Source organism: Zootoca vivipara, chromosome 1 (genome assembly GCF_965207765.1).
Source record: "Zootoca vivipara chromosome 1, rZooViv2.hap1.1, whole genome shotgun sequence".
In the NCBI taxonomy this organism is placed as follows: domain Eukaryota; kingdom Metazoa; phylum Chordata; class Lepidosauria; order Squamata; family Lacertidae; genus Zootoca; species Zootoca vivipara.
This window is the reverse complement of record NC_142582.1, coordinates 10,219,185-10,229,027: the sequence shown is the minus strand read 5'-3', so window position 1 is coordinate 10,229,027 and position 9,843 is coordinate 10,219,185. Positions and strand designations below refer to the sequence as shown.

Sequence of the window (9,843 nt, the reverse complement as noted above, 5' to 3'; positions counted from 1 at the left end):
GTGGATTCAGCTTGCCTAACATACCGATTTATATTTATTGAAGCTGCAATTCTATACCTGGTTACCTGACAGAAGTGTGGGCTGTTGTGCCTCCCCCACATGGGGTCTAGAGGGTGGCAACACGAGAACGGGCCTTTTCTGCAGTGGCTCCCCATTTGTGACCACCTTCATTATACACTTCATTACACAAAACTGTTCCTCCAGGCCTTTGGCTGACTAACATGTTATGCCCCTTATAAATGTGGTTTTTTTGGGGGGGGGGGAGATGTGTGAAGGGATGTTTATTGGTTTGTCTTCTTCTTGTTTAACTATGTATTTTATCTGGTGTTTTTATCTTGTATTTTTATGCTGTGAATCGCCCTGAGATCTACAGGTAAAAGGCGGTTTACAATTTTCCATCTATATGGAACAAGAGAGAGAAGCTATAAGGATGGATAAAAGACCTTCCTAAATAAATACACTTTTTTCAAAGCACAAAGAGATGGAGGGGCCTAGCTAGATTTCCTCAAACAGGGAATTCTATTGCATTGTGACGGCGGCTGCAGAAAAGACCCCTATCTTTGGTACTTGTCCAAAAAAAAGCTTGATTGAAAGGGGAACCAGAGACCAGAGTGTGACAGAAGACAATCCTGAAGCTGGGTAGGTTCACATGAGCATTCTTACATGGAAGGCCGGCATTTCTCGGGCCTTATGGACACTGGTGCAGATCTATGGTGCGATGAAAGCCTTATTACCCAAGCACTGGACCACTCTGTCCACAGGTGGTGCAATGGGTCAGTGCATCTGCCTGTTAACCAAAAGGTTGGTGGTTCGAGCCCACCCAGGCAGGATTGGACTAGATGACCCTTGGGGATCCTTCAAGCTGTACAATTCTATAATTCTATGTTTCTTTTATAATTCTGCACCCAGCACAGAAGCAAGTAGGCTGCCAGAGGAGGGAAAACCCCATGTTCAGCAGTGGGCTGCTGCAGGAAGGACAGAGTTTCCTGCCAGGCTGCAGCAGGCTAGTAAAAAACAAACAAACCAATGTGCCATCTAGTAACTTCTATGGGTTTATTTACAAGGCTGACATAGTGTCCAAAGTCTAGTCCAGGGTTTCCCAAACTTGGGCCTCCAGCTCTTTTTGGACTACAACTCCCATCATCCCTAGCTAGCAGGACCAGTGGTCAGGGATGATGGGAATTGTAGTCCAAAAACAGCTGGAGACCCAACTTTGGGAAACCCTGGTCTAGACGTGTTGGGTTTGGGTGTGCTTTGAAACTTTCTGGGTACCTACAGGCAAGTCTCAACTTCTTAGCCTACCCTACTTCACAGGGTTGTTGTGATTATTATTATTTTTTAAAAGTTGCTTTTTTTAATAAAAAGAAACAAATAAATACCAAATAAATGAGTAGAAAAGATGGCAAGAGTGTGTCAACAGCAGTTCTTAACCCCGCAGCACAACTGAGCCGTGATGTTAAAACACTGCGGATCACTTGACACTTCCCAGAGGTTATGTCCAGACATAACTTCCTTTCCCTGAAGACTCATGAAATAGTCTCAAGTGTTTTCCAGAAACTCTGTTGCTGTTGTGGTGGGCAGTTTTCGTTGCTGAGGTTAGCCAGCTTCTTACTTAAGCATATACAGTATGATGTTTTGTTCTGGGGTAGGTGGGTGGGTGTGTTTTATAAATGTTGTTGTTCCAAGAGTTATTTCCCTGCCCTTCTTGCCAAGCAAAGAGGCTGAGACAGAAGCCAAATGCGAGTGTGTAACAACTGCAGTTCCTTAACCACACTCACATTGGAACCCACAGGCAAATTTTGCTTCCTTCCATACCCCATAACCAGAATTTATCCAATGTTGGGCAGACCGTGGAAAGCCAAGCCATTAAAGTTTTTCAGATCTCCAAAGTACTATATCCTTTAAAAACCATGCCTACTCGTAAGGGCTCTGATTCATTGAAACGGGCTCCTTAATTCTGCTCTAGGAAATATGGTTAGGACAGCAGCTTATGAGAAGGGTGAACTCAAACAGACTCCATCGGCCATTTGTCGTCTGCATCTTGCTGTAAATAGCAGAAGGGACTGTTGTTCTTCTTCCTTAAGGCTGCTCCTGACAGCAGCCCTTCCCCCACCCTCCATAGAAGTGAATGGAGTGTAGGGAAGAGCCTTTCCCGCCAATTCATTTGTATGGAAGTTTAGGGAAGCTTTTAATGTTTAGCAGACCATTGTATTTTAATATTTTGTTGGAAGCCACCCAGAGTGGCTGGGGAAACCCAGCCAGATGGGCGGGGTATAAATTTTTATTATTATTATTATTATTATTTAATGAAAAGAAAGAGACTGCATTATTATGGAGTCCTTGAAACTCCATAATGTGGGGCAGACAGGGGGGTACTTCTGTACCAGACCCAGAGCCAACAAACGAAATCAGACTCTTGATTACTCTTTAAAAAAGTAAGTTTCTAGTCCTTATGAATTAAAAGTATAATGCAAATCTGAATCCTCTTTTGTGAGAGGTGCAGGGAATCCAATCCACATACAGTGTCCTGGGCCCAGAAAATCCTCCTGCCACCTCTTCCTCAAATTCAGCCAACCTAGTCTGTTGTTTGTACTGCTTACTTCAGATTAATTAAAGCTGTCTGCTGTACACACTCACTGGGGAGTAAATTCCTGGGATTTATTTCTGAGTTAAAAGTGCTTACGTTTGCATTGCATATCACAGTGGAGTTCATGAGACTTCAGCTAATTCAGGCAGCTCCACCCTTTAATATGATGTCAACTTTCTTTTCTGAAGCTTTTTCTTTTGGGGGGGGGGAGTTTAACAGAACTTCTTTAAACATTAAACTTTAGTGTGTTTTGAAAGTTGTGTTGTTAGAAGGGAAATGTCCCGGGCATTTTAAAAAAAAGGGATTAAAAAGAATTCCAGTTGAAGGTGCATAGTTCATAGCATTTGGATTTAAATCTGTCCTGAAGCTACTAAACCAAATGAATGCCTGTGTATGCATTTAGTAACAGCTGCTGTGGTGTGTGAATAACATTGTCGAGCAAGTAAAACACTCAGAAAACAATTGCTAAGTATTCCCACTGAGTTTCATGGGGCTACTCAAGAGTAGGCAGTAATGAGTGCTGGCCTCTCCCTTAGATGCACACACACCGCCCTCAAAATAATTACTTGGACAGTTTACTCTGCAGAATTCTTGAAATTATCCTTTCTCCCTTTAAAAATCAAAGGGTGTAGTGTACAATTATTTTTAACATCCTGGTCTTTAAAGCGCTTACATGTAAAATAAGTCACATTTCTTTAAATAAGACTCGTGGAATCGGGACGCAGTTTCAGACCACCTGGGATGTGGATTCCTATCTTACCTATTGGGTGCTCTCCCAGCAGCGGACGTTTGATGAGGGACGCAGCACTGGTGCTTTCGGAAAATTGGGGGTAACACCAGGAACGTTACGCATCTGATGTGACCTCATCAGATCTGATTTCGTCCTGAGCTCTCTGAACGCCACCGCCACCGCCCCGCCACACCCCCCCCCCCGCGCGCTCCGTCCATTCAAACCTCAGAGAAAGTTTCTTTCAACTTTTCCGCAGAGGAATCCCACCACCCGAGATCCGCCCACATTCCTCCCCGCCCCTGAGAGCCCTTTTATCTTTCCAGCCAATCGTAAACAGAGGTGCGGAGACAACAGACCGCGCCATTGGCAGGGGCTGGGATTGCGTGGCCCCGCCCACTGCTCGGTTTGTGAATGGGGAAGGGGCGGCGTTCCATGGAACGCTCGGGCATAAATGCGTCCTTTCCCTTTTCTTTCGCTTCCCCGCCTCCTCCTCATTTTCTAAGGCGCGTTCCATCGGCTGCTCCAGCCTCCCTTCCCGCAGCCGCTGGAGAGACGGGTTGCAGCTGCCAAGCGCGGCGGCGCCGGCGGGATCTGTTTGGCTGCCTCTTAAACCGGGGTGTCGAGAGCGTGTGAAGAACCAGCAGAGTCAGCGCGGGCGGAGGAGGGGGAACCACGCAGTAATTGGATTTATAAAAAATTACTGAAAGCTGGAGTAAAATGCGCGGATCAAGCGGGAGAAGCAATCGTAATCCGTTTAACTCTGAAGCCTAAATCCCAGGCTTTTTTTTTTTAAAGGAACGGAGAGCAGGCGGAATTGCCACGGAGGGACTTTCTCAAGGACTTCGGCTGTTCTTCCACACCCAACGCCTCCAAGGAAACTTCGCGCGGCGGGGAAAAGACTCTAGCCCCTGCGATTTTGTTGAGATCCAAGTACTTTTTGGACAAACCGAGGCGTGTGTTTGTCCCGGAGGGGGAGACAAACGCGGAGAGGCTTCCCGGTCCTCGCTGCTTCGCAGACGGGTCACTGCACAGTCCTTTGGCGAACGATCAACGGGAGAGCGGGCTGAGCGAGCGATCCGACCCCTCCCGCCTCCCCCACCCGAGAGCAGGCGGCTGCAAGAGCAAGCAGAGCCAGCGCCGCCGCCGCCGCCGCCGTGTGACCCCTTTTGCTGCTCGCCCTGTTGGAGGAAAGTCGTGGAGGTCCGGGCGGCTCTTCCCTTGGGAGCCACGCGGCGCCGGGCTGCGCAGACCTCCCTTGTGCTCCGCGCCTCTCTCCCGGGTGCGCGCGTGTTCGGCTTCTCCGGCTGCCCGCTGCTGCGCCGGATCATGGGCCGGGGAGCGTCGAGCAGGAGGCGGGCGGCGCCCCTTCCTCCTCCCGCGGGCCTGTGGGCCTTGGCGTGGTGCGCCCTCGTCTGGGGCCTCCCTCGGGGCGCCGGGGCGCAGCCTTACCAGGGCGAGAAGGGCATCTCCGTGCCGGACCACGGCTTCTGCCAGCCCATCTCCATCCCGCTGTGCACGGACATCGCCTACAACCAGACCATCCTGCCCAACCTGCTGGGGCACACGAACCAGGAGGACGCGGGCCTGGAGGTGCACCAGTTCTACCCGCTGGTGAAAGTGCAGTGCTCGCCCGAGCTGCGCTTCTTCCTGTGCTCCATGTACGCGCCCGTCTGCACCGTCCTGGAGCGGGCCATTCCGCCGTGCCGCTCGCTGTGCGAGAGGGCGCGCCAGGGCTGCGAAGCCCTCATGAACAAGTTCGGCTTCCAGTGGCCCGAGCGCCTCCGCTGCGAGAACTTCCCTGTCCAGGGCGCCGACGAGATATGCGTGGGCCAAAACACCTCGGACACCTCCGGGGGCGCGGGAGGGACGGGCGGCGGCGCCCCTGGAGGCGGCTACCCGGCCGCCGTTTCCCCCACTCCCCCGCTGCCCGACCCCCCGTCGCACCCTCTGCCCCCGGCCAGTTCTGCTTTCTCCTGCCCCCGCCAGCTCAAGGTGCCCCCTTACCTGGGCTACCGCTTCCTGGGCGAGAGGGACTGTGGCGCCCCCTGTGAGCCGGGCCTGCCCCACGGGCTGATGTACTTCAAGGAGGCGGAGGTCCGCTTTGCCCGCCTGCTGGTGGGCATCTGGTCCGTGCTGTGTTGCGCCTCCACCCTGTTCACCGTGCTGACGTACCTGGTGGACATGCGGCGCTTCTGCTACCCAGAGAGGCCCATCATCTTCCTCTCCGGGTGCTACTTCATGGTGGCGGTGGCCTACGTGGCCGGCTTCATCCTGGAAGACAAGGTGGTGTGTGTGGAACGCTTCTCCGAGGACGGCTACCGCACGGTGGTGCAAGGCACCAAGAAGGAGGGCTGCACCATCCTCTTCATGATCCTCTACTTCTTTGGCATGGCCAGCTCCATCTGGTGGGTCATCCTCTCCCTCACATGGTTCCTGGCGGCTGGCATGAAGTGGGGCCACGAGGCCATTGAGGCCAATTCCCAATACTTCCACTTGGCTGCCTGGGCCGTGCCAGCCATCAAGACCATCACTATCCTCGCCATGGGGCAGGTGGACGGAGATGTTCTCAGTGGGGTCTGCTACGTGGGCATCTACAGCGTGGACGCCCTGCGGGGCTTCGTCCTGGCTCCGCTCTTCGTCTATCTCTTCATCGGCACCTCCTTCCTGCTGGCTGGCTTCGTGTCCCTCTTCCGCATCAGGACCATCATGAAGCACGATGGCACCAAGACTGAGAAGCTGGAGAAGCTGATGGTGAGGATTGGGGTCTTCAGTGTCCTCTACACGGTGCCGGCCACCATTGTGCTGGCCTGCTACTTCTACGAGCAGGCCTTCCGGGACACCTGGGAGAGAACCTGGCTCCTGCAGACCTGCCACAGCTACGCCATCCCTTGCCCTGCCAACGTGGCCCCCATGAGCCCCGACTTCACGGTCTTTGTCATCAAGTACCTCATGACCATGGTGGTAGGCATCACCACTGGCTTCTGGATTTGGACGGGCAAGACTCTCCAGTCCTGGCGCCGTTTCTACCACAGACTCGGCACCGGGAGCAAAGGGGAGACTGCTGTATGAGTTTTCCTCCACCACTCATGCCCAATCCAGGCAGGTCGTCTCCCCAAAGCTGCTCTCTTGCTTCTTGTGGAGAAGACTTGATTATAGAAGGAAAGAGGGAACTGGTGGGATGCCTGCTGTTTTCTTTCAAACTCTGCCTCTTCTTCTTGCCACCAAAAAGATAAAGATGGTTGCCGGCGTGTTTCTCCTTGCTGGCTGGCTAAGTTGAAGAACGCAGATTTAAGTGTCCTTCTTCTTAAGACTGCTCTTCGGGACAGTAAATTTCATAACCCTGTGAGAATTTCTTTACTTCCCATCCTTTAAAAAAAGAAAGTGCTGCAGCATCTGTTCAAAGGGAAATGTTGGGATTGTGCCAAGGATAGAAGCTGGGGAGACTGCATAGGAAGGGGAGAAAAGCAATATACACCCCCCCCAAAAAAGTGGTCACATTTGTAGATTTCTCTGCTGTCAGATTGGAAGTTCCTAACTCCCCCACTCCAAATCCAGAGTCCTGATTCACAGCCTTTGTAATCTGCATCCTGGCAGATTTTATTTTTCTCAGACAACACTGCAAATTGGAAGTCTTGCTCCCTATACTGCTATTTTGTGTGTCTTCTGTCTGCAAACTTCTTTAGGAATCTTCAGTTCAATCCTCTGCATGATTTACTCAGAAAGCCATCCATTTAATTTCAAGGCTCTTACTCCTAAGTAAGAGTGTGTTCAGGATTTTAGCATCCTATATAGACTTACTTGTGAGTAAGACTCCACTGGGTCTTCCTGAGTAGATGTGTTTAGGATTTCCCTGTTGGAAGTTTCCCTGACCTGTGAAACTTCTCTCCTGAGTTAATGCATGTTAAATAGGCTCTGCGAAAAAAGTTTCCTTCTCTATTTCAGCTTTAAAAGTCCCCCCCCCCAAATGAATCCCTGCTTTGGCAGAAGGTATCTTGCTGGGGTGGGGGAGGAGAGGAGCTTTCTGTGTAGGACTCTGAAAAAGAAGTGACATGTTGATTTTCAGTAGAATGCTTTTTACTCTCTTCCCTTTTGTTAGCGGAGACAAAAGAGAAACAAAAGTGTATTTCTCTGCGGCAAGGCATAAGCATGGGATCAGTTTTTTTATGGGGAAACTTAACAAAGAATTTGTTGAGGTTCAGCTATGGAGCTTGCTGGCCCAGGCAGCTCCAAATTCCTTTTATGAACACGAGGTTTCAGAAAGGTCTCCTGTTTAACTCAATCTGAGACTCTCACCCACTGTTGTTGTGTGTTTTTTAATAAAAAAATGGGAGTTTTAATTTGGAACACTTGACAAAACAAGCCCCATCAAAATACGTAAAGCAGGCGGTTATAATATCTCTTGGTCACAAGGCTGCAGTTTCCTCTGCTAATTATAGAGATCACCCTTAAATACTGAAAAAGGGGGAAAGGCTTTGAAACCGACAACTGCAGCAGAAAGATATTTATCAGTCCAGACCTAAATCAGCGGCGATCCCAATCTCTCTTTACATGGTTTTAAAAGCCCATTGAAACCAGTGTTATAGATTCTGTGCTGGGTTGTGGCCATTATTATGGAGAAATACGTAGATTTTATTGGAAACGAGACTTTCAGTGCACTCCTATCCATTTTTACGCTGATATAAGTTCTGCTGGGTTCCCTGGGACTTACTCTGTGGCGAATGTGTTAATTTTGTGTGCTTGACCACAATCCAGCCAAAAGTTGTCTTAAGGCCACAAACAGTCCCACCCAGTGGTACTTACTTAGGATCTGAGTGGCCTGTAATTAATAAACTGCAGTTGCTGGTTTATCTTCTTCCTAAACTGGGCAGGTTTTTTTTTAAAGCATAATAAATCCATGTTCAGAGTCTGCCATGCTGTATTCTGGGAGTAAGGAATATTTCTGAGTAGACCAGTATAGGATGGAGCTGTCAATCTCTTTCCTTGAACCTTATTAAATAGAAAGTCTTCTGAAATAAAAGGGAAAGGGTGTTTTCAGATCATCTTCATCATATGTGAAATTCTCCAGACAGCCATTGATCGAAATAAATTAAGTTTCACTTCAGAAGCATTTCATGTTCCTTTCTGCAATGTTCCATTGCTCTCAAGTCTCTTAAATTATGCTAAATTGACCTTTTCACATATAGATAAATTAAGGGGTTTTCTCTCTTAGCTTTCTATGAACCTAAGGGGTTTGAAATTATTTTTGCTTGAAAGGCTAATTGGAGAACTGCAGGCTTTTAACAAGCTCTGCTTCCATTTACCCTTCCTATGGCTGTAATAACTTTATTCTTTATATGTATGAACGGAGATCCAAGTTTTTAAATTAATAAAAAGTATTGGAAAGAGAAGGTCATTGGGGTGTGAGTATGTGCAGGGAATGTTTGGGAATGAGGCAGCAAGAGGAAAAAACCCCACCCCAGTAATTCTGCAGTATATTATGTCTCCCTGGTTCAGAGATCCTGGTTTGTTTAGTGGTTTGCTTTTTTTAAAAAGAAAATACAGAAGACCAGCTAAAAGTACAGTATGTATATTTTGTAAATCTGACATTTTGTAAGAATATATATATGTATTTATGTTTTTATTTACTTTTTTTGTCTTCAAATGGTCTGTGTAAGACCCATTCATATGTACAGAACACAAAAATAAATGGATTTTTAATACAATATAACTTTTTTTACAGTTCTATCTTAATTCTCATATTCTTCCCCCCCTGCCTCACCTTCTTTGTTATTGGGTGTCTTAAATGGTTAATGAATGTGGCCTCAAACTAAGCATCATTCTGAATACAGAGGGAGAAATGTAGTACAGAGCTGTGGCAATTGTTCCTTCAGCTCAAGCTTTTTGGCTTGCCGGGCAAAATTTTGCCGTCTCTTCTCTCCCCGGATGATGCTATACTGGGGGTTCTAACTCTCCCAGAGCCAATTTTGTGTAGCTTGCAAGGGAAGCTTTTGCATTAGCAAAAGTCCTTGTGCGGGTTCATGTCATTTGTATTTATTTAAAAATGACGGCTAGATTGGGTCAGGCTGCACAATCTGGGATATTCAGGCCTGAGACTAAACCCAAATGATTTCAAAGAGGGCCAGCTTCCAATAGGGTAGGTTAGAGCTAGCAGCTCTAGACTGCTTACTAGTATGGTAATTGCTTACTAGTAATCTATCTCGCTGAAGTCATTGAGGAATTCCTACCAAATAAGCATGTTTGGGACTTTGTGGTCATCAGGGCCGGCCCTAAGGCAAGGCTGAGTGGCGCAATGCGCTGGGCGCCAGGGGGGCGCCGCGCTGGGAAATGGGGGGGGGGGCGCCAGAGGGATCTTCACACCACGGCGCCAGATATGCTTAAGACGGCCCTGGTGGTCATCTTTCAATTGATGCATTTAGTAGAGGAATGGGCAACCTGTGGCCCTCTGGATGTTGTTGGACTCCAGCTCTTATGAGCCCCAGGCAGCATGGCAGCCATCATCATAATCATAAAATAATATATACCCCAG

The 9,843-nt window shown here is 48.5% G+C and overlaps 1 protein-coding gene across 1 annotated transcript; it reads left to right on the top strand.

Annotated features, from left to right (window-relative positions):
* The first annotated feature begins 2,795 nt into the window (after positions 1-2,795).
* FZD7 (frizzled class receptor 7) lies at positions 2,796-9,024 on the top strand. The gene has a single exon (XM_035114306.3). The coding sequence runs from the start codon at positions 4,644-4,646 to the stop codon at positions 6,384-6,386; it is 1,743 nt and encodes a 580-aa protein (XP_034970197.2). The 5' UTR covers positions 2,796-4,643; the 3' UTR covers positions 6,387-9,024.
* Positions 9,025-9,843: the final 819 nt, after the last annotated feature.